A 24,805-nucleotide genomic window follows, 5' to 3' on the forward strand; every position below is an offset into this window, starting at 1 on the left:
GCCCTCCTGAGTCTATTCTGAACAAAGTTTAGAAGAAACAAAGCAGATACAGATCTTCTTTCTCTATGGAAGTTTTAAAATATGATACAGAATCCTAACTCCTATCGACAAAGAACATTATTCATAAATACAAAAGGCAATTACCAAAGAACCGAGAGACATGATCCTCGTCCCAGTTCTGCCCTGGATGGTGCCTGTCCCTTTCCCTCTCTGGATCTCAGTTTCCTCATCTGAAAAATGAGGAAGTGGAACCATATAATCTCCAAGGGACCTTCCAGCCATAAAATTATTTAACTTCTTTCTGCTTTCCCTGTGACCAAACATCCCATTATTAAATGAAGACCATTAATCCTACGTTATCCTCAGGGCCACTGCCATGACTGTTCAGGTTGTACACTGGACAAATCCAGAGGTCACCATTTACATGACAGTCTGTGTAAACTGTACTCCTGTGTTGGGTGGTGTACAACCTGAACATCCATACATAGTGATCATGATTATGCTCTGCAATCTTGTGAATATCGAATGTCTCATTTTTTATTTTCCTAATACTCATTGTTTCCCTACCTTGGGTCCCTACCAGCAGAGATAAAACTACACTGAACAAAGTACTCTCAAGGATGAACTCTTTTAAACTTTTTTTTTTTATGTTTTATTTATTTTTAATACAGAGAGAGACAGAGCATGAGAGGGGGAGGGGCAGAGAGAGAAGGAGACACAGAATCTGAAGCAGGCTCCAGGCTCTGAGCTGTCAGCACAGAGCCTGACGCGGGGCTCGAACCCACGAACACGAGATCTGACCTGAGCCGAAGGCGGATGCTTAACTGACTGAGCCACCCAGGCACCCCTCAAGGATGAACTCTTACTCATGGACAGGAACTGAGAATACTAGCACCACACACTATTGACCACTACTCTGTGCAAGCTGCTGCACGTACATTACTGTGCACATGTACTGGAACCTGATGAAGTCCTGTGATTATTGTCTTCCTCCTTGGATTAAAGAAGGGATATTGAGTCAACTGCCCAGGAGTCCTCACCAAAGCTAGAAAGTGGTTGGGACAAGGGTTCGATCCCACCTCTGGCTCCAAAATTCATTCTCTTTTAACTCCACTGTCCATGTCACCTGCTGTAGGCTTTGGAATCCCCCTATAAACCTGACACTTGTGACAGTGAACAAGCAGAGTTAATTAGAACATTCTATTAGCTGGATACAGCCGTGATGTAGCATAAACACACAGGAAGGACAGTCCGTATCTGCCAGTTTCCATTCTGATGTTGTCACTGACTACAGACGTTTTTATCTCTGTGGGCCTCAGTGTTCTCATCTGTCAAATAGGGGTGACGGCTTGGGTCCTTTTTAGGATATGCAAGTACCAGCAATTCCTATAGCAACAACTATTTATTTGCATGCTCTGACTTTTAAAGTGTATCCATCTTTTTGACCCTAACTAAGTCCTGTGTCTCTCTTATGAAGACTTTAGCCACCAAGAATTCCTTGTGGTCCCTGCATCTTTGGGCCTCCCTAAGGGTGCTCACGTGCTTTCCTCTTCACGCTCAAGACCCCGAATCTGAGAGTTTATTCCAAAGAATTTGTAGCCTTTGAGATGCTTGCCTATTATCACCAGCCCTTGTTCCCTTCCCGCTCACGCCTCCAGCTGGTCGGGGATCTTCCCAGTGGACCGTGCACTGGGTTCCTAAAGAGGGTTGATGTGAGAGTCGTGGTCAAGCAGAGGTGAAGTGTTAGAATGAAGGCCGTTTGCTCTTTCACAGGTATCAGTGAGCAAAGAAAATTCTAGAAAGTGTCAGACTTAAAGAAAGGAAAAAGAGAAAGAAACAGATGCTCTGAAGTGGGACCTACTGTGCATAGGAGCCAGGAGAGAGGAAAGATGGGACAGAGGTCATCTTGCCCTAAATCAGAACCCGGTAACACCTTGAACTTCTCACTGAGGGCTCCAAGTCACTTGATCCTCCCACATGCCAGCAGGCTGGCCAGTAACCAAGTCACACAGTCGTGAGTACAGTGAGAGTAAATAATTAAGTCTCTGTGTCCTTGTTTTTTGAGCCTAAGGTCTCTCCATGTGATACAGTCATGTAACCAGTAGCAAGGAGTGACAGATGTAAATTTAGGGTGATGCAGGACATGAGCAGGAGGACTTAACTCAGTCCTCGTTGGGAAGGGAGGCGATGCCAGGGAGACCTAGAAGTTTTCTCAGCCCAGGCCAACCACCCTCCTCAGTTCCGGATAGAACCTTAAAAAAAAAGTTGCCATTTTTATAAATTAAAACTTTTACTTCCTTTTTTTTAAACGTTAAAAAAAAGTTTAGTTTTAAGTCATCTCTACACCCAACGTGGAGTTTGAACTCACGACCCCAAGATCAAGAGTAGCACGCTCTTCCAATTGAGCCAGCCAGGTGCCCCAAAAGTTCACTGCTTAAAACCATGTTTATTTGATTGCTAGCAAAGATGGTTTTTCTCATGTTCATTGACCATTTATTTCTTTCTGTTTCTTCTTTTGCCCATTTCCCCACTGGGATATAAAGGTTTGTATTAGGATTTTGAGGAGTTCTTTTTCTTGTAAGGATGCTTCTATTCCAGTTATTTTCATGGCAAATATATTCTGCTATTTGTAGTTTACTTTCAAATCTATGCAGGGTATTTTTTTAATATCTTATTTATTTTTGAGAGAGAGACAGGCAGCATGAGCAGGGGAGGATCAAAGAGAGGGCGACACAGAATCTGAAGACAGCCTCCAGGCTCTGAGCCGTCAGAGCCTGTCGCGGGGCTCAAACCCACAAACCCGGAGATCATGACCTGAGCTGAGGCTGGACACTCAACCGACTCAGCCACCCAGATGTCCCCAGGGTGGTTTTTAAAAACAGCTTTATTGAGGTTTAATTTACATACTATAAGTTAGTGATTTAAAAATGTTTATTTATTTTGAGAGAGAGTGCATGAGCAGGGGAGGGGCAGAAAAAGAGAGGGAGAGAGAGCAACTTAAGCTCCACACCAACAAGGAGCCCAACTTGGGGCTCGATCTCATGATTATGAGATCATGACCCGAGCCGAAATCAAGAGTTGGATGCTTAAATGACTGAACCACCCAGGGACCCCTTAAAAATAAAATCTTTTAATTTTTTTAATGTTTATTTTTGAGAGAGTGCGCACACGTGAGAGCAAGCATACTCGCACAATCGCCTAGTGGGGGAGGGGTAGAGAAAGAACCAAACAATGGGAACAAGTTCCAGGCTCCCCCAACTGTCAGCACGGAGACCAACACAGGGCTCGAACCCACAATCAGTGAGATCATGACCTGAGCCAAAGGCGGTTGCCTAACCAACTGAGCCACCCAGGCACCGCATAAAAAAAAAAAAAAAAAGAACAGCCTCCACTGAAAAAAAAATAAATAAAATTTAGGGGCACCTGGCTGGTGCAAGTAGGAAGAGTGTACAGGTCTTGATCTTGGGGTTGTGGATTTGAGCCATACATTGGATGCAGAGATTACTTAAATAAAACTTGAAAAATAAAATAAAATTTGTAGTTTGTATGTATGTGTATATATGCATATATATATGAATGCATGTATATGTGTTTATGTATGTATACATGTGTACATATATAATATAGAGTTTGTATATATTCTCACTATGGTATATAAATATACGGTAACAAAAATTGTTTAGGGAATTTTTTAAAACACATACACACATACACATATACACTCATTGTATGTAATTATAGTTTTCTTGTTATTTTTAGGCTCAAATTATTGCAGATATTAAAAAAAACAGTAAACAAGTTTATTAATGTTCTTTTTGGAACCTTAGTTCGTAATCACTTGTTATTTATTTTTGTATCTGGAACATGAGAGGAGGCCAACAATTATGGGGGCAAATTGCCTTAGGTTTTCACATTTCTAGATATTTACTCATGAGACTGAAAACACACACACACACACACACACACACACACACACACCTGTGCACAGAAATTCATGGAATTCATTCATAATAGCCCCAAACCAGAAACAATTCAAATGTAAAGCAATTGGTGAATGGATAAACAAATTATAATACAGTCATGTGGGTTAGTCAGCGTTCTCCAGAGAAATAAATAGAACCAGTAGGATACGTGTGTTTATCTACCCATTCATTCATTCTTTTGTTCATTCACATAAAAGACTTATTGTATGGAATTGGCTCTTCTGATTACGGAGACGGAGAAATCTCAAAATCTGCAGTTAGCAAACTGGAGACCTACAAGAGCCAATGTTATGAGTTCCAATCGAAGAGCACAAGAAGACAAGTGTCCTAGCTCAATCAGACAGGGAGGCAAAATTCCCTCTTATCCAACTTTTTGTTCTATTTCAGTCTTCCATTGAGTGGATAAAGGTTCACCCATCCACATTTGGGAGGATAATCCGCTTTACTCACTCTACAGGATTCAAATGTTGGATGAGATCATCCAAAAACGCTTTCACAGACACACCCAGAATCACGTTTGACCAAATGCCTGGCATCCCATGGCCCAGTCAAGTTGACTGTTTGCTTACTTTGTGTGTTTCAAACAATCTCTGACTATAGCTCAGTGACACTCATAAAGCAAGTGGATAATTATAAATAAGTCAATAACTATAAATAAGTTGGCAATAGTCTTTAGGACTTGGCCTATCCTATCTCTGGGATTGGATAGTTACTGCTGAGCAGCTGGGCTAATATAAACTAATCTAATTAAAATTAAGACAAATGAATTATGAACAATATAAGCCTAACCTGAAACTCAATTTTACAAATACCGTGTACTTTGCTGTATTTTTGAAAACACAGGAAGTATCTTAAATTATCTTTTATCCTGTAAGCCTTATATATTGTCAGAAAGCATCAGTGTCTTGAAAGTCTCAGTTCCTTCATCTGTATAATGGTCAGAGTTATAATACCTCCCTCAAATGGACCCTTGTATCATATTTACAAAATCCTTTCTTTCCCTCTTCCTTACAGACGCTGATTTTGTAGACAGTAACAATGGTTAGCCTCCCTTGAGGATAAGGTTGGTTCTGAGACTCAGTTCTGGCCAATTAAGGATAAGTAGGAATAGGTTTAACAAAAGTACCTTGGGTGTTGGGGGTGGGTGGTGACTTAGCTAGCATATGCCTTTTGAACTTTGTCCTTCCCGTTTCTCCCCCCTGGGTTATAGACATGATGCTTACAGCTCCAGCAGCCATGTTGTGACCATGAGGCAACTGAGCACAGAGGCCAGCACTGGGGTTAACAGAGAAGAAAGAAGGAGGAGCCTGCATATCCGGAAGCTGCTATACCAGTCCTAGACTCCCTATTTCTGACTTCTCCTTATACAAAAAATAAGTATATAAGTGAACCCCCTAACTTGTTTAGCCCACTTTGTAAGCCTGTTTCCTCATCAAAAAATGGAAAGGGTAATAGTAACCTAGCGTGTAAGTTTGGTATGAGGATTAAATGACTTTAAATGACTTTAAATGACTTTAAAAAACATAACTGAAAAGCATGAGTTAGGGGCGCCTGAGTGGCTCAGTCAGTTAAGCGTCTGACTTCGGTTCAGGTCATGATCTCATGGTTCCCGAACTGGAGCCCCACATCAGGCTCTGTGCTGACAGCTCAGAGCCTGGAGTCTATTTCAGATTCTGTATCTCCCTCTCTGTCTCTGCCCCTTCCCTGATTATGCTCTGCCTCTCAAGTGAAAACGAATAAACATTTTTTAAAAATGAGTTAAATGGCTGCTAAAACTGTAACATTCTACTACGTGAGTTTTTTCCCTTGCTTTTCTGTGAAAAACGTGCCTGGCACTGATGTGCTGCGTTAGTGTTAGCATTCATCATCCAGATTTTTCCAGGCTTCTGTTACCAGCAATTGAACCCAATTTATAATTGATACAGCAGCTGTTCAAAACTGTATTTATTAAAACTATTTAATGGCCAGGGAAAGTAGTCTTTATAAAATATCTGGTGTGGGGGAGAACACATTATGAAACTATATGGTATGACTCCAATTTTAACAATGACATAAATGCGTAGAATTACGTTAAAGTCTTAATAGTAATTAGTTCTGAGTGGTAGGATCACAGGTGATATTTGTTTTCTCTTTTTAATATTTTTTTACATGTATTTATTTATTTTGAGAGAGAGAGAGAGAGAGAGAAAATCCTAAGCAGGCACTGCCAGCACAGAGCCCAAACTCAGGACACGAGATGATGCCCTGAGCTAAAACCAAGACTCCAACACTTACCCGACTGGAGCCTCCCAGGTGCCCCTGTTTTCTTTATAGTAAAGAAATTATTTCAGAAATTTAAAAAATACACATTGGACACTTATAACTAAGGAAACTGTTATTTTAAGATACTAAAATGAGGCCAAGATATAACAAGTGATTTTTTTTATCTTAAGCAAATTCAAGGTAGCAATCCATGTGCTAATAGATTATCTAAGGCATATGATGAACACATGTGTGCGTTCACAGTGCTTTCGCCCACAGAGCAGAACTAGTGAGAGCCAGAGGTTACAAGAAGAATCTGAACACAAGAAAATTGATAATGTGCATATATGTTTGTGCTGCAAAGTTTCCAACCCACAAGTAAGGAATGTTTAAATCTTTCTCAGTCTAGGGAACTTGGCCTGTTGCCTACTCATTAGTGAGAAGGCTTCAAGGAAACATCAGGCATGTCTTATTAAATAAGTTTTAAAAGCATGCTTCTAATTGATTGATTGCCCTTGGAGACAGAGGCCCCGTGCTAAGCGCTGTCTGTGACAATTATCTCAATTAAACAGTTACACCAGTTAAGTTAATCTTGATTCATTGACTCAAGGTTTGGGTTCTGCTTATGGAGACAGGCTCATCCTGCCAAGGCTATAGCACCTGGAATTTGTGTTTGTGTGTCTCCCTATAGCAAAGAGCACAGCTCACTCAGGCACGACGTCTGTGCTATGGCCTATAAATCAAGAAAGAGTGGTTTCGGGATCAAGGAAATTCACAGTTGTGTTACTGGACATTTTGGTCTCGTTGGTGTGGTTCTGAGAATACTAGCCAAGGAAACTGGTTTTCTGACATAAATCCCAATCAAACCTCATTTCCTCAAGTAGAAACACAGTGCTAAGAGACCGTTTTCAGAGATTAATGTTTGGCCTTTGGAAAACTTAGCAGCCCTGGTATTGTGTGCTCTGAGGGAAAGATGGTGCTTTCAGCCCCGCTGGGCAGCACTTTGACGAGGGGGTGTTGTAGTTCCACAAGTTCTTGGTGTCTCTTTCTGTTCCCCCGCCTGTAGCAGGTCTGCAGTTTGGTAACCTGTCCCGCTCCAGCGCCAGTTGGCTGAAAGGGACTGGCTTTCTCTCTGCCTTTCCCAGTATCATCTTTTTTCAGGCTCTGGGATTCTAAACCATAAAAGATCAAAGGTGCACTTGGTACGTGAAGCAGAAAGCAATTCCAGTTAGTAAATATTTGGACCTCACCTGCTCCTGTTATTTCTCAAACATTATGCATAAGAATAGTAATTGCTGGGGCGCCTGGGTGACTCAGTCAGTTAATAGTCCGACTTCGGCTCAGGTCATGATCTCGCAGTTTGTGAGTTCGAGCCCCACATCAGGCTCTGTGTTGACAGCTCAGAGCCTGGAGCCCACTTTGGATTCTGTGTCTCCCTCTCTCTCTGCTCCTCCCCTGCTCGAGCTCTCTCGCGAACTTGCTTTCAAAAACAAATAAACATTTTTTTAAAAAAAGAACAGGGGGCGCCTGGGTGGCTCAGTCGGTTGGGCCTCCGACTTTGGCTCAGGTCAGATCTCACATTCGTGGGTTTGAGCCCCGCGTCAGGCTCTGTGCTGACAGCTCAGAGCCTGGAGCCTGCTTCTGGTTCTGTGTCTCCTTCTCTCTCTCTGCCCCTCCCCCTCTCATGCTCTGCCTCTTTCTGTATCAAAAATAAATAAAACATTTAAAAAAGTTATTAAAAATAAAATAAAAATAAAATTAAAAAAGAACAGTAATTGCTAACATTTAGAACAGCCTTTATAGGCTTATGGCACCCGTGCAATTACACAGGGGCATCACACTCAAAATAACCCTGCCCTTGGCTTAGTGCTCCACTACTGTCTTGTCATCTTAATCATTTTTTAGTATTTTCTTTTTTCTCTTTCTTTTTCCTTTTAAAGAGAGAGAAAGTGCATGCAAGTGAGGGAGAGGGACAGAGGAAGAGAGAGAGAATATTAAGCAGGCTTCACAGTTGGCATGGAGCCTGATGAGGGGCTCAATCCCTCTACCCCGGGGTATCGTGACCTGAGCCAAAATCAAGAGTCGGATGCTCAACGGACTGAGCCAGCCAGGCACCCCGTGTTTATTTTCTATGAAAACGTTAAGTCCCGTGTTTTTCATCTAGCACAATACCTGACACATACTGGGTATTTAACAAGTGTTTTAATAAATTGTGTCCAAAGCTTCTTGGAAAACATAAATGTAGAAAAACAATAGCTCTGCTACAGAGCACAGCAGACTATCACCACCCTTGTCAAGTCATGTAACTGTTTTGGATTGAAGCAAAAATAATGTTTTTATGCCTTCTATAAAATAAAAACTCATTTAATTAAACAGTACTTGAGTTCCTATCTGCTTGGCATTATGCTACATGCCAGAGGTTTTTTAATAAGTGATCCCTCATCTCCCAAAATCGAGTCTGGTAGATCACCAAGTGGTTCTCAATGTCTGGTAGGGGTCCCCAGAACCCTTTCAAGGGATCAAAAGTAGAGTAAACATTATTCGTCTTTTTCATGCACAGTCTTTCACAAACAGAGAGTGGAGCTTCCTGGAGGAAGCTGTGATGAAGGGCAGTGGAATGTGTCCTTGTGTGTTAATGCGCTCTAAAATGTCCTCCATTTTCAACTCTAGTTCAGCAAATGCTAATAACTTAGAATCCACAGAAGCAAACCCTAAAGGGTCTTCCATAACTTTCAAGAGCAGAAAGAGGTTCTGAGACCAAAATGTTGAAAGGACCATTGCGATGCAGGCCGTTAACAACAGAGACTGTGTGGATGACAACGGAGACTAAAATGTGAGGTTTGCGATCCAATCAAAAGGTCAAGACGGGCCTCTGATCAGGAGGAAATAGGGTGGACAGGTGGGAAAAGGGGGTGAGCGAGGGGCAGTCCCAGCACAGGCCCTCCGAAAGTGCACGCAGGGCGCGCTGAAACCCCTGGAGAGGCAGGCCTCTCTCTTCTCAAGGACACACACTTCCTTCTCTTTCATACTCAATACGAGGCTGTACATTCTTCTGTCGCTGGTCAGCGATCTAATAAAAGCCAGGGCCTAACTTGGACCAGACAGGAAACCATGTAGCAGTCTCTCCCAGTTCTAAGGTTTAAAACTCCTTCTAAGGTAGCAATAACTGTAAAGCTTAACATAGGGGTTAAAACGTCTGCTTCCCGACTTGGGGTGGGGAGGGGGAGGAAAGGGAAAACCCGCGCAAGGCAGAAAAGGGCGGGAAAATAAAGCACCAAAGAAAGAAAGAGCGGGCTTGGGGGAGGGGAAAGACTCAGCTCAAGCAGCCAATGAACGAGACCGAGGCTGCCGCACGTACCCTAGGCGTCCGCCTGCGCAGGCGCACGTCGGGTGATCTCGCGGGAAAGAACCGTTGCCAGTCCAGGCGTTGCGCCCAGGTAGGAGGAGGGCGGGAGGTGGGGTGTGCAGGCGGGAGTGAAGTCTCGCGAGAAGAGGCCGTTTCGTAGCGGAGCCCTCCGGCTGAGAGTGTCTGAGGATCCGCCGCCGGATCCGCGGACGGTTTAGTGAGCCCGTTAGTGCCTCCGCCGAGACTCACGTCGCCGTCATGTCCCGCTACTTGCGCCCCCCCAACACGTCTCTGTTCGTAAGGAACGTGGCCGACGATACCAGGTATGTACGGGGAGGTACTCGGGGCCTACCCCGGGAGGCCGCAGGCTCTCGGGGAGGACCCGTGCGGCGGTGGCGGTGGCGGCACTCTGGGTCGGGGGAGGGGAAGGGCGAAGATGGCGGGTCCTGAGCGGGCTTTCGGGCCTCAACTAGGCCGCGCCGCCGGCTCAACCGCCGCGTGGGAGCGAGGGCGGCGCCCCTGGTCCTCCCAGGCCGCCGCGGGGAACGCGGGCCGCGTGGCGGGATTTCGGCGCCCCTCCCCCTCCGTAGCTCGGAGCCTCTTCCTCCCCGCTTCCTCTCGGCGCGTCCAGCCCCCGCCGCGGCCGACCACCCGCGCCTCAAGAATCTGAAGTTCACGTTCTTGGGGGTACACGCCCCCTCGGCCCGGAGAATTTTTTTTCGTAGCTAAAAAATTGCAGCGAAATAACGGGATCGGGGGAGGGGCATTATGGCGAAGCACTCACTATCCTTTTTTTGTCGTGTTCTGTTTGTGATTTTTAAAACACTGAAAATGTTTAGAGAAAGGGAATGTTGGAAATTGGGAGGTAAAATTATTCCAGTAGACCGTGCGAACCAGCTGCTCTCATTTTCCGGAAATAAAACCCTTTGAAAAGTGAGGTTTAGGAAGCATCTACCTTTTGGGCGTTGATAAGCTAAATTGGATTAATCCAGTCCGTGCCTTTGTTCTCACCAATTCCCTTAATTGCTTATAGTTGTCGTCAGAATTTTGGGAACAGATCTTATCACAGGAAGAGATTACGTTTTCACGATCATTTGACACCCTCCCCCCCAAGTCAATTTTATTTTGGTAGCCTTGTGATTTACATTTTTCTGTCCTAACTTTAAGTAGGAAAGTAAGCAGTATTCTAGCGTCTAGAAAAATTTCCCCTTAGGTCATTTTGACTTTTTTTAAGGAGTTACATATATTTTTGTGGCTTTTATTTTTCAAACCTTTGTCTGCCAAGTGTCTAACCCTGTTGCTGTTATTTTGGGGATGAAAGTGATTGGTATTTTTCAGACTACTGTTGGTTTGGTAACTGTAAAAGAAAAACAGTAATAATTAGACAACCTAATGCTATTGTATCTCCTATGAAAAAGTAAACGATGTGGTTAGAAACAATAGGTAAACTGTGACCAAGTTGCCTTAGCTTTGTTTTCCTCTTGTAATGTAAAATAGTAATAGATTTTATTACACACCGCATTATCTTCAGAATCTTAGATCTTAGCTTTTCTTTTTCAAAAAGATCTATTGCTTGTACTTTTTTTTTGTATGTTCTTAAAGTTGGCTCTTTTTGTTAAGATTTGGGGAGTTTGTTTCAGGTAACCCAGGGGTATAGTACAGTCCCTTTTATTAATTGACAGATTACAGAAAGATACCTATTTCTTACAGGGACATTCTTTTAAAGAAGTGAACATAAAAATTGGGGGTCTTTTTATGATGTTTTAGGTCCGAAGATTTACGACGAGAATTTGGTCGTTATGGTCCTATAGTTGATGTGTATGTTCCACTTGATTTCTACACGCGTCGTCCAAGAGGATTTGCTTATGTTCAATATCCTTTCTTCAGATGGCTGATTAGTGAGGGGTGTTGAAGTTTGAAATTCAAGTTTATGTAAGAGGTAACATCTAAAAAGTAGTTTACTTTTGTCCTCTAATGTTTTGTCTTCAAATTTTTGAAAATTAATTCTGACTCACACATTGCTATTAACTATTTCTTAAAGTTAATCCAAAAATAGTAAAATATTTAAATTCCCATTCATGCTGCTGAAACTCAAATCAATGATTATGGTTTGTGATTTAAATTTGAATACACTCTGGTTGCTACCACCTTTAATGTAAGTCAAATTAAAAGTTAATATGTTCTTGTGCTTAGCAATTAAAGTTTGGTATTGTCTGTTAATTTGAATCACTTGATCAAAAACAAATTGTATAACAATGAGGTAAACTTCTTTAATATTGTCCCCTAATTTGCTGTCCTCTGTTGTTACCTCAGAGAATGTAAAGCTGTACAGTTATGGCGACCCCAAAGAGAAAGCATGAAAGAACCGTTAGAGTAGAGTTCAACACTTAAGGCAAGTAGACAAGCCAAAGACCTCTTAAGGATCAGGCTTGAAGAGAAGGGAGAGTTTGGGAAAAGAAAAAATAAAGAAAAGCTGGAAGAAGGACAAGCCTAATGGGAGACAAAGCCTCGCTTTATCTACAAAAGGGGGAAAAGGTTGTTTTTCAAAGTTAAAGATAAAGCCATCTGTCATATTTGGCCAAGCATCTCATGACGAGTCCTTCTGACAAGCACTTAAAGAGTTAAAGGTCAAGATGAAGTTGAATGATGGCCAAGATTAAAGGAGTCATACCTGATGTATCCTACAGAATAACTATTTTTCTTTTTTTATTCTTTTTTTCTTTTTTCTTTTTTTTTTTTTTTAATGTTTTGTAAGCAGTTAATTTTCAAAATCATTCTGGTTTGGTCTAGTGACAAAACCTGTAACTTGATTTATGTGGGCCTTTGATGTTGTGATTGTGGTCTTGTATAAATGCACTCTTCTCTTAGATTGTCACGTTAAAGTATACCAGGACGTAATGTTGTTACGCTTAAACTTAGCATATTTCTGTTTTGGGCCATTTGGTCAGACGCCATAGGGTCCCAGGCAGTGCTCTTTGGAGGAGCATGAGGTTCTGGGGTCGAGCCAACTCCACAGAGCCAGGCTTAAAGAGAGACAGGTGCTCACGCTGGGACCTCCTTAGAAACCGCTCTGGTGGTCTTGTAAGGTCAAATCCACTGGAGATACTACCTGTTTAGAGATTTTAAAGTGGCTGCTATGGGCACACATACTCTTGACTTCTAAACTTAGCTCTCTGAAGCCTGCTGGTCCTGCACTGCTTTAGCACATAGGATCCGTTGGCTCTGAGTGGATTGCAGAAGGCCTTATCCCCAGTATAGGTACCTAGTCAGGACCTGTGGGAAGTCATTCTCTGACCCAGAGTTTTAGGTGACATTACATCCTTCAGTGAGACAGCAAAGGTTTGGGCCGTGGGTGTCAGGCTAGGAAAAATTCTTCAGTGGGTCTCTTGAAACTTAGCAGGGGTCCTAGTGAGACTTCTGGGAAATGCTAAAAGCTGCTAGTTCTGCAAAGCTAATAATCAAGGACAGTTGGGGGAATTGGTTGCAAAGTTCTGTTACGGAGAGGATAAGAGCTATATTTGGCTTGGTTTTGGATTTTTTTGTTTTTAAAGGCGATGCTTTCTAAGGCTTACAATGTTGACCTGCTTTTTCTTGTTGGGGTGGCCTGGGAACCAGGATCAACACTAGTTGCCTCAGGAGTATGTAATATTTGGACCTGAAGAGAGTTATCATCTAAAGGAGAATTATATACTTTTTATACACAGAGTCTCCCTATAGTCCTAAAATAGTTAAGAAGAAGTAGGTCTCAAGATTTTGCAAAGATCACAAATACAAGTTTCTGCAGAAGTAGCGTCAGAGTGATAATTTGACGCTGGTCCCAATTAGGTTTTTCTTATGTATAGGAGAACTTTGTTTGCTATGGTTCATTCAGCCTAGGATTCTGTTTTTGAGAGTAGACCCAAAGAATGATTTAGATTTATTACTCAATAATTTTTATACCTTTTAATTTTAATCCTTTAAAAAGTAATTATATTCTGCCTTCTGGGGTGGCATACCTGTTAAGCAAACTTAACTCTTTTTAAATATTTTAGAGCCCAACTGATTTAACCTTGACAGGTGTTAAATTACAGTACTCAAGGTTCTAAACTCCTATCAACAGTTTTCTTGTTGAAAGTCACATGACTTAGGACTTGGGAAAACCTCTCCTTTAACATACACACAATTTTTGGGCAAGAGAGACCTGGGAATGGGCTCTGGTCCTTAGTTCTTTCAGAATGAAAAATAGGAAATCTGGTGAGGCAGACATTTTAGTATCTGAAATAAACAGGCTTTAGTATCAGTCTTGGAGGGAGTAAGTCTTGTCAGTGCTGTTTTTTAATCAGCTTAAGATCTGCACTCTTCTCAAGCTTGAGAAATATAAATGGACAATTAGAATAGTAATTTTTAGGATATAGAATGAAAATCTACACCCCAGCTTAACCTAGCTCCCTTTCCAAAGCTTTTATATCAAATACTGCTCTGATTTGCTTGGCTTCTGTCAGAATGGTGGTTTTAGGAAAGGTGCTAAGTTTGGGCAGAATAACTTTGTAAAACCGGGAGTTGTCATACTACTGTTGCTGACGAGGAGGGAAGATGGCGAGGCCTCCCCAGTCAGGGTACCTGCAGTTCCTGGGTCAGGGTTATAAATATTACCCTGCGGTTTCTCAAGTTGAAAGCCAGTCCCAAATTCACTTCTTTGCAGTAAGCTGTATGTTTAGTATTATGGTTAAGGCTTTCCACTCCAAGAACCTTTAGGAATGGTCTGTTATTTCTTGACCGCATGCTTTTATAAACGTCTGTGCATGGGTATAATATGCCTTTGGTGTAGCGATGTCTTGACTATTTATTGCTCAATTCTGTCTTGATATCCTAAAATGGGTAGCCGGCCGGTCTTCCCGTGTAGTAGAAGGAAGACAACTGTGTGAAATAATCGTGTTAGGTATATCAGAAAAACCGCAAAATAAATTTAAAGTTAATTCTTTGATCTCTTGTAAGGTAAGGTATATTCTTGCTTACACAAGAACTATTGGCATTTTCTTTTTTTCCTTTGAAACAAAAGTACGAAAAGCAGTTTTGGTTTTATTTTAAGAAATTTTTGTTTTAGCATACAACATAGAAGTGACATTTGTTTTTCTTGTTTTCTAAAACTTAAAACTCAGGAAAATTTTTTGATAGGATTACTTGGTAGTTCAGCTATAACAGATCTTATTTTAATTTATGTATTCACATGTTTTCAAATGTATGCTGTAGGAAATCACAAGTGCTTTAATGCTGTCAAGTGTCTGTAGCTGAATCAACTAACCTGAGTTAAGTGAGGTCTGGATGATTTTCTAGAATAATGTTGAGAGATTGTGAAATGGTCCAGACTTACCAACTGAACGTTCACTCGTTATCAAAGTATGCAAAACTTCCCAAGCCCCTTAACATTTAGCACATTTGAGGATGTCCGTGATGCCGAAGATGCTTTACATAATTTGGACAGAAAATGGATTTGTGGACGCCAAATTGAAATACAGTTTGCACAAGGAGATCGGAAGAGTAAGTACCCTTATGCCGAATGTATGTATAATAAATACATCATTTTAAAAACAGTATTTTGTGGGGCGCCTGGGTAGCTCAGTCAGTTAAGCCTCTGACTTCGGCTCAGGACAGAGCTCACGTTCATGGGTTCGAGCCCCGCGTCAGGCTCTGTGCTGACAGCTAGCTCAGAGCCTGGAGCCTGCTTCTAGTTCTGTGTCTCCTTCTCTCTCTGCCCCTCCCCCTCTCATGCTCTGTTTCTGTATCAAAAATAAATAAAACATTAAAAAATTTTAAGAAAATAAAGTAAAAACAGTATTTTGAGGGGCACCTGGGTGGCTCAGTCGGTTAAGCAAGCATCTGGCTTCAGCTCAGCTCATGATCTCACATTTGTGGGTTTGAGCCCCACATTGGGTTCTGTGCTGACAGCTCAGAGCCTAGGGCCTGCTTCAGATTCTGTACCTCCTTCTCTCTCTCTGCCCTTCCTTCTCTCATGCTCTGTCTCTATCTCAAAAATAAATAAAACATTAAAAAATTTTTTCTTAAACCAGTATTTTGATAGTTCTTATGCAATCTGTCCTGTTTAAAATCTAGAAAGAGTTTTTGAGAAGATAGAGTAACTCAGATACTTTGCAGAAAGGTAGAATGTGAGATCTGGGGGTGGAAAAGGGAAATTGGAAAGTATTAGGTCTTTTCAGCCATTTCTCTTCATGAAGATCTTCAAGGCATAATTGGGTATTTGTTTTTGTTTTAACTTTTTTTTTAATGTTTATTTTATTTTTGAGAGAAGAGAAAATGAGCAGCTTAGGGGCAAAGAGAGAGGGAGACACAGAATCCAAAGCAGGCTCCAGGCTCTGAGCTATCAGCACAAAGCCTGATACAGGGCTTGAACTCATGAGCTGTGAGATCATGACCTGAGCCCTCCTCCCCACCAAGTGCCCTGGTATAATTCAGTATTTGTGTGGGTGTGTGGCTCTGGAAATGAACAGATAGAATTAAATGGATGATTATAGATTAAACCTAGAATTAATTTTCTGTTAGTATGTGGTATTGGTATGCAGGCACGCACCAGTGTTAGCTGCATGCTATGAGGCTGGAGTTACAGGCTTTGGAGTCAGGTAGACCAGGGTTTAAATTTTAGCTCAACCATTTTGTAACATTGAGCAATACAGTAAAAGAGATGAGGGCTCCTGGATGGCTCAGTTAGTTAAGCGTCTAACTTTGGTTTTGGGGCTCTCTGCCCCTTCCCCCCCTCAATAAATATTTAAAAAAATTTTTTTGAGAGAGATGAAAATAGCTGCTGGAGAGAGGAGGGCCAATTAGGCAGACACAGACTGTAATTCTCTGGCTCTTAGTTTGGGTGATGGGTCCTTGCATATTCACTGTGTTATTTATATAAATACACACATGCATATAGTATCTGCTTCATAGAATTGAATGAGATAACAGGAATTTGAGGACTGTCCGTGGGTGTGGGTGGGTCTAAGGCATCCAATAAATGTTCACTCTTTTCTACATTTGTCATGATCTTAGAACCCTGTAACCATATGTTACTGCATTTTGATACTTAAAGCATCGTCCATAGGATACCAATAAGTATTTTGTCATTGTTAATTGTTTCTAATAAATGAAAACCACGCAGAATAATTCCAAGTTAGCATATGGTTCAGTCATTTTGTATTTTAATTTGGAACTTTTAAAAAATATGGTAAATTTTTTTAATGTTGAAATAGTTGGCATATTTTTAGACAAGTTAGATGGTGAAAGGTCTCTGAAAAAAATTGTTGGGAAGAGTTTTGAGAGTATCATTTTTTAACCTAAAACAGTATTCTGATAGACTTCCTTGGAAACAAATACCTTTTCCAAGATTAATAGTCATATTTAACCTTGACACAGATTGGGGGTACAAGAGAAGAGAATACAGATATTTTCCCTATCATTTGAAGACTTAATACTAGGCTTTAAATATCTCTGTTCTGTGTATTTTATAGCTCCAAATCAAATGAAAGCCAAGGAAGGGAGGAATGTATACAGTTCTTCACGCTATGATGATTATGACAGATACAGACGTTCTAGAAGCCGAAGTTATGAAAGAAGAAGATCAAGAAGCCGATCCTTTGATTACAACTATAGAAGATCTTATAGCCCTAGAAAGTAAGTTTGATGTATAGTACAGTAATCTGCCAGAAAAGATGTTAGCCTTTAATTCTTTTATCTTTTTGTACATTTAATTACATACATTGTATGCTTCATTGAAACTAAAATTATTTTAGTGCTTTATTATAAAAGTTTTATGGCTCAATTTTTTAATTAGAAACTTGAGAAGACTGTAAATAGACATTTGTCACTGTTTGCTTTTTCTGATGTACTTTTTAGCAGTAGACCGGCTGGAAGACCACGGCGTAGCAGAAGCCATTCCGACAATGATAGGTAAATAACTTTGCTTTGAAAACGACTTCTACATTTTTCAATTTCAGAGTGAACTTTTGCTCTAAAAATAACAAATTTGATTAATATAGAATCTAATTTTTACTCTAATTGTATCTCTCCTCTGTTTTGAAAGATTCAAACACCGAAATCGATCTTTTTCAAGATCTAAATCCAATTCAAGATCACGGTCCAAGTCCCAGCCCAAGAAAGAAATGAAGGCTAAATCACGTTCTAGGTCTGCATCTCACACCAAAACTAGAGGCACCTCTAAAACAGATTCCAAAACACATTATAAGTCTGGCTCAAGATATGAAAAGGAATCAAGGAAAAAAGAACCACCTAGATCCAAATCTCAGTCAAGATCACAATCTAGGTCTAGGTCAAAATCTAGATCAAGGTCTTGGACTAGTCCTAAGTCCAGTGGCCACTGATAGTATAAACCTTGATATTTTTAGGCATGTATCATTCATTTACTCATAGTTTGGTTTACTTAAATTATCAGGAATACAATGTTGCAATGATGCTTAAAAAACACTTGTCAGTTTTCCCTGTACCAGGCAAATGGTTATGATTAAAATGATATGCTGTTGAGAAGCCACTCTTAAGAGTCCAGTTTGTTTAATGTTATGGGCAGCTACCAATTTGTGGTGTCTCTGTATATTTTTGTAAAGATTCTCATTTTTTATGCTTGAAGTATTGGTGAAAAGATGTTGGTTGACCATAATTTGCAACATTGTCTTATTAAAAATAAACTTTCATATCCATTTTTGGTAGAACTGTTAACCGAGAACTGTAGCTTGCTAAGATAGAGCGATACAAAAGTGAGGCTGTGGCCACAGCACAACACTGACTGATCAGACACTTAGGTTCAGGGTGGACCTTCTTGTTATGATGTCTAGGCCCCGTGATAATAATAGTTAATTTATGACAGCGTGGACTAGTTCTTTTGTTAACCCCACTGTCTTGAGGAATGATACCAGCTGGGTTAAGTAGGATTTGGGGGAAGATTGAGCTTTTTGACTGAAACATGGAGCCTTCATTGTTTTTTTTCTGTTTCCTATGAAGAGTTGGAACATATAAACATGGGAAGAATTCAAACCTTAAAATTTGAGCAGGTTGGAGATGGCAGAAATCATTTTAAGGGGAAAAAAATGCTCTCATGTAGTTACTCTAAACTTTAAGGAGCATTGTTAGTCATATTGCTTAGTTTTCTTACTGCTGTTAAAAAAAGAAAGGCAGCAAGTACATTGTTTCAAAGGAGGTTTTGTTTATGTGTATGTACAGTGTAAAAGGACTGAATTTTGATGCTTCTAGCACTCGGTCTGTGCATTTGTATCAAAATTTGCCTACTACTTTATGAAGGAGGCTTGTTTTTCACACTTCCGTTTATTTCATGTGAGGCAAGTTGAAAGCGAACACTCCCACTCTAGGTAATTCTGTGGTGCCATGAAATTAAAAATATTTTGGAAAAAGAATTTTCAGTAGGAGTCCCATCTCTTGAGTTTGATTATCAATGTAGTACCTGGCAGTACCTGACTTTAAAAAAAAAAAAGAAAATCAAAAAAACACAATACCCTAACCATTTATAATTTTTAGCATTTCTCCGAAAGATCGTTTGGGGACAATAAAAGGGACATGTCCAATCTCATTTCAGAAGAAAAGCTAGCATCTTTAAAATTTTAGATTGCTTGCTTGCAGGTATAAGTAAATATTGTGGGGAAACGATTCCTTTGAGAGGATTACTATTCTCGATTCTGGTTTTAGTAATATAGGCCTTGCCTGTAAAGAACAAAAGATGGTTTTTAAATACTGTTTGTGGAATGTGTTTAAAGGATTGATTCTAGAACCTTTGTATATTTGATAGTATTTCTAACTTTCATTTCTTTACTGTTTGCAGTTAATGTTCATGTTCTGCTATGCAATCATTTATATGCACGTTTCTTTAATTTTTTAGATTTTCCTGGATGTATAGTTTAAACAACAAAAAGTCTATTTAAAACTGTAGCAGTAGTTTGCAGTTCTAGCAAAGAGGAAAGTTGTGGGGTTAAACTTTGTATTTTCTTTCTTATAGAAGCTTCTAAAAAGGTATTTTTATATGTTCTTTTTAACAAATATTGTGTACAACCTTTAAAACATCAATGTTTGGATCAAAACAAGACCCAGCTTATTTTCTGCTTGCTGTAAATTAAGCAAACATGCTATAATAAAAACAAAATGAAGGAAATAATGATGAACTGGAATTATTATAGTTTTGAATGAGATTCTAAAATAACAATGGAAACAGTCCTGTGTAGATTTAGGAATATTTTTAGTCAGTGTTGCATTAGGCACAACTAACTTCGGAAATAATAGAACTTGCCAGAAAGGTACATCTTTTATATACTACCTAAAAATTCCTTATGTAATGTCAGAGTTGTTACATGATTGCATATTAAGCCCCTTGAGTTAAATAACTTAGAGATTGTTGGTAGTATTAAATATTAAAATGAAATTTGAGTCCGCTAAATTGTAAGTTTATCTTTTCATTCTTAGTTGGACCAAACTAATTCTGCTCTTCCCGGTCCTAAACAAGATGCGTTGGGCCTTATATTTAATCGCTTGATTTAAAATACGTTTGCATTGAATGTCAGTGAGCAGTTAGAATATTAAGTGATAACCACTTTGAGGAACTGATTTAGGTGTTTTATGGTTTGAATTCTAGCTATTTTATAATGTCAACAGTGATAGCCAATACTTAGTATTTATGATGTGCCAGACACAGTACTAAAAACTTTGTGTTAACTCATTTATTTTTCACAAAACCCTATGAAAAAGAAACTTTGTTTACCCCATAACAAAAATAAGGAAATTGAGATACAAAGAAAAGGCTGTTTTAAAAAAAAAAAAAAAAGGCAGATCAAAGATTTGAGCCCAGGCCTGGTCCTTAGTGATTTTTTTTTTAATGGACTGTAGTTTGTGAGAAGTAGATTGAGGAGCTAGATAGCCCATTGAAACTGTTCTCAGTCTTTGTGTAGAAATGGAAGGCCTGATTTCATTTTCTTTTTTGTGTCACTTAAAATGACTTACGGCTATTTTCTCTAGAACGTGATCTACCTAATGAGCACAGTGCTTTAATTTTGGGCTACATAGTTCCACCGCGGCGGGGCATCTATTGTGTGTCTGGCACTGCTGTCAGGGTTAGAGTAGATCCTGTCAGGACGCAGTGAGGACTGACATGTCACCTCACTTTTTACCTAAGCTCTCTCTGCATCTTGTTCTGTTCTGTTTTGTTTTGAAGCCAAGTAAGAAGAAAAATGAGAGATAATGCTTCAGTGAGAAAGGAAAGGTGCTACGTAGAGTATGAGCTGTTAAGTTTACAACCCAGGGAAAAGACCTGGGAACTGTTGTACAATTATTCTCTTGAAAATTTGGCCCAGTAAGCTGCTACATCCAGTTCAACTAACAAAATCCTGTATACCACAGAGAAGAATAAAGAAAACCAAACTGACAAACATCCTTCTTTTATTTAAGACCAAACTGCAGCTGGAATACCCAGTACAGTTCTGCTTACTACACTTCAAGAAAGATCTGAGAAAGCGGAAAAAGAACCAAAGAAGGGCAGTTCAAGCGACCAAAGGGTGGGTGGAAGGTGCTGCAGTATGAATACTGTACGAATATTTTGACTCTGGTCTGAAAAGATAAAAGAATGTTATCGAAACTACATGGAATAATTGAAGTCCCTTCGAGCTTGAAAGTAAGCATTTTAGGACAAATAAAAGGAAATTCAACTTTGTACTTGTGGAAACTAATCCCTGAATCTGAATAGGTTTATGTTGATTCGTGGGTAACAGGTCCGTAATAAATTGTTGGAAACTAGGATGTCTGAATATCAAGGAAGACAGCCATAGTCTCTTCCAGTGCCTCTATTGGTCTGTCTCAAACTGAAATGGGGGAGAAAAGGTATGGTCCAATATAAACTTCTTCTTGGTTGTCTCTTAAAGTCAGGTCCATTTTTGCTATTGGCAAATCTTGCCTTTGTTTATTCCAGTGCCAGTGTTTTTCTGCTTAACGGTTTGCTTCGTTGGCATCTGAGTTTATTTACTTGTATGCCATGTGCAGTTTACATCTTACACTCTTTTCCAGTAAATTCCAGTTATAATACTTGACCTCTAGCTAAGAGGGTCCATCTCTTCTCACCTCTGTCCTAAGTCAGTATATTCAGCAAACATTTATTTACTGAGCCCTTACTGTGGGCACAAATTGTACTGGGTAATCGGGGAGAAAAACAGAGAAAATTCACTTATTTAATAAATGTCTACTGAGCACAATCTAGTCAATCATTACAGTATGGCCTCATTGTTTTGAGGTGTGTTATTCATAATATTTTACAATTCGTATGTTAATGTAACTATAAAACCCAGAATACGATCAACGGTAATTTTGTGGTTCTCTGCCATTCAAAAGTATCCAGTATTTCTGTTTGCATCCCATTAATACAAGTAATGAAAAAATGATGTTTTAATCTGTAATAAACTGATTTATTGTGCAGTGAATGTAATATACTAGAGTTATATTAAATTGTTAACTCTGCCTCCTCAAACACACATTAGGAAATAATCCCCAAAATAAGTAACTTTGCATTAGATCTAAAGGAGAGTCTGGGTGCTATAATTAGATTATTTTGAGGCAGACAGAGAGCTGTTACCCCAACTGATTTAGTGTGTTCTGTAATTGAGAAAATGTTCACCAGATTATACTTTTTAGTGATTTACATGTACATTTTATAGGGGACATGTTCTGTGTATAGTGAATAAATAACTTTTATAGTATCACAAAAATGTTTTGGATTCCTTAGTTCTTGTTAGGATATTAAGTTTGTTTATCTATACATTGATTCTTCCATCACTCATCTTTGATTTTTGTCCTTTCTGCCACATATTTTAAGTTTTTCATGTGAAGTTCATCTGAAAATATGGAAGCGTTTAAGCCTTTTATTTATAAAATTTTTGAAAATATTGTAGAATATACATACCTATGGAAGATACGAAATGGAGGTAGTTTTATCCCTGTTTGATTAAAAAAATTTCTTTTTTCAAACTTGCCTAAGATCACACAGCAAGTTAAGTGGCAGATCCTAGGTTAGAGTTCACAGTTTTTTCATTTGGTTCCTGCTAGTTTTGTGCCCTTTTTTTTAGTCAAATGGGAGATTTTTTTTTAATAACAATATAATGGGATCTAAAGTTCCTGCAGAGGGAAGATTTAATAGCTTTATGAGAAAGACAATATCAAAAGGTATTTTGTTTGAACTTTGTGGATGAAAAAGAGGTTAAATGTAACCCAGGATCTCATAGCTGTTGTAACTCAGGCTCTGCATCCTGGCTTCCCAAATTTCGGTCACGGTGTATTGCATTTTGACCATATTCTTGTTTACAAAATCCTGATATACTTTGAAAAGAGGAGGCTGTGATGTTGAGACACCACAGTGATAGTGGAAGAATAATCTTAATGGCATTTCTATCAGAAGGTCAGGGCTTTTAGGGGAGCAAACTGTTCCCATTGATAAGTGATAAGCAACCTACTTGTTTTCGTTCAGCTATCGACATCTGCAGGACGTAGCTAGTTGTTACAGAAAAGTTCTGGGGGTTTTCTCTGCCCCTTCCAACAATGTTGGTTATGTTCATTGCATTGTGTTTTTATGTATTCCTAACGGCTGTTTCACCCTATGAAAAGTGGGATTCTTTATTTGGAATAAAATGCAAGACATGTAAATTCCTTTCACTGGTAATTGACAGAGTAGTTTGTAAAGAAGTAAAAGGCCTCTGTGTCTAGTTTTTGTAGATCGCATCTCTTTGAATGCTAGAGAGTGAAATAAACAACTGGTCTAGGAGCCAAACATTTGGGGGTTTTTTTTTCTCTTAGGTTTAGCTCTGCCCTCCAGAAGTGTGGTGGGGTAGGCCTTCCTCATTTACATAGGAAGCATTAGAGATGTACCCTGTCCCTCCGGTTTTACAAAGTAATTGCCAGTGAGAATGCAATTAAACCAGAAAACTTCCCCCAAACCCTTCAGGTTTTTTCCCCACCTTGTGCTTGGGAAGAACAGAACTTAAATAGAAATTAGATGTAAGGATAGGTTACAGTTACTGTCATACTTTACACTGCCACCAAGATAATGACAAACTTACGTATGAACATTGATTTAAGGTTCACACTATGGCTGACTTCAGCCTTAGAGGATAAATTGGTACTTCAACTTTTTGGTTCTCACAAGTACAGTAGTTTGGGAAATTCCTGTAATTCCTTGTAGGCTAACCAAAACTATTAGTGCCTCTGGGGTGTGAGATGTTGAGATCATTAACTTTTTAAAAGCTTCAGTTAAAAAGCCTTTTCTCAACACCCACCCTCAAGTCTGAACACTTACCACTTGACTCCATCCCAAGCCAAGAACATTAATACTGTGTAAATCCGAAATTAACATACCTAGGCTGAGAACTGTTAAATCTAGTCAAATTCCACTGGCTGAAGAATTTGGCAGTCCTTGGCAATGTCCATAGACATTACAGAGAATCGGGGGTGGGAGATGGAGCCTCAGATTTTACTTCCTCCAAGTCATTTATTTCCTATGGTTTGCATAATAAAGGGCCTTGCTGTGGTGTTCACCACCTATTCTTGAACTTAAGCTGCCCCCATCTCTTGGAACCTATTCTGATGCCTTTAACAATCGCCCCCCACCCCCAGGTCCCCTGATGGAAGTTACACTCTTACATTATCAACATAAACAACTTTTTGTCAACTTGAGAAACCCTGTGTCTTCTATAAACCTCAATCGTCTTAGAATGCAGAGAAAAGGGAGAGGCAGGGAATTCAACCTGGGTTATTCCCTTGAATCAACCTGTTTCTGAAGTATGTTATGGCCTCTTACTGTTAGCCCTGCCGGGGGTGGGGTGGCTGGTCATAAACCTTAGCTTTAATTATAGCTGTTGAACTTATCCAAATGTGTATCAGTCGGCAAATTGGCTGCCTTGTAAAAACCAAGTCCTACAGTATTTCGGGTGGATTAACTGTGTGTGTGAAGATTAATCATAACAGTTTTTTATAAAATACAAACCAACCACTGGGGGGAAGAAGCAATTTTATTTCTTAATTTCATGCTTGGAATTTGCACATGTACATTAGGTACTATGTAAACTTGTCTTTAGAATACCATTATTTGATTTGGGCAATATTACCTCATCTGAATTTACTTTGCCATTCTCCTTTAAAATGTCAAAAAGCTGCAAAATTAGAATAGGGCCCTTAAAATCAGAAATTTTAAATTGACTCTCCCACACAC

The 24,805-nt window shown here is 39.7% G+C and overlaps 1 protein-coding gene across 6 annotated transcripts; it reads left to right on the plus strand.

Annotated features, from left to right (window-relative positions):
• The first annotated feature begins 9,665 nt into the window (after positions 1 to 9,665).
• SRSF10 (serine and arginine rich splicing factor 10) lies at positions 9,666 to 22,313 on the plus strand. 6 transcript variants are annotated; one of them, XM_029946328.1, is made up of 7 exons: positions 9,674 to 9,893; positions 11,338 to 11,442; positions 14,984 to 15,087; positions 17,058 to 17,220; positions 17,443 to 17,496; positions 17,630 to 17,731; positions 21,007 to 22,313. In XM_029946328.1, the coding sequence occupies exons 1-7, from the start codon at positions 9,829 to 9,831 to the stop codon at positions 21,065 to 21,067; spliced, it is 654 nt and encodes a 217-aa protein (XP_029802188.1). In that variant the 5' UTR covers positions 9,674 to 9,828; the 3' UTR covers positions 21,068 to 22,313. The 6 variants fall into 6 exon arrangements, with proteins under 6 accessions (XP_029802184.1, XP_029802183.1, XP_029802186.1 ...); XM_029946324.1 differs by lacking the exon at positions 21,007 to 22,313 and having other exon boundaries at positions 9,666 to 9,893; positions 17,446 to 17,496; positions 17,630 to 20,392; XM_029946323.1 differs by lacking the exon at positions 21,007 to 22,313 and having other exon boundaries at positions 9,672 to 9,893; positions 17,630 to 20,392.
• Positions 22,314 to 24,805: the final 2,492 nt, after the last annotated feature.

Source organism: Suricata suricatta, chromosome 8 (genome assembly GCF_006229205.1).
Source record: "Suricata suricatta isolate VVHF042 chromosome 8, meerkat_22Aug2017_6uvM2_HiC, whole genome shotgun sequence".
NCBI classification, from domain to species: domain Eukaryota; kingdom Metazoa; phylum Chordata; class Mammalia; order Carnivora; family Herpestidae; genus Suricata; species Suricata suricatta.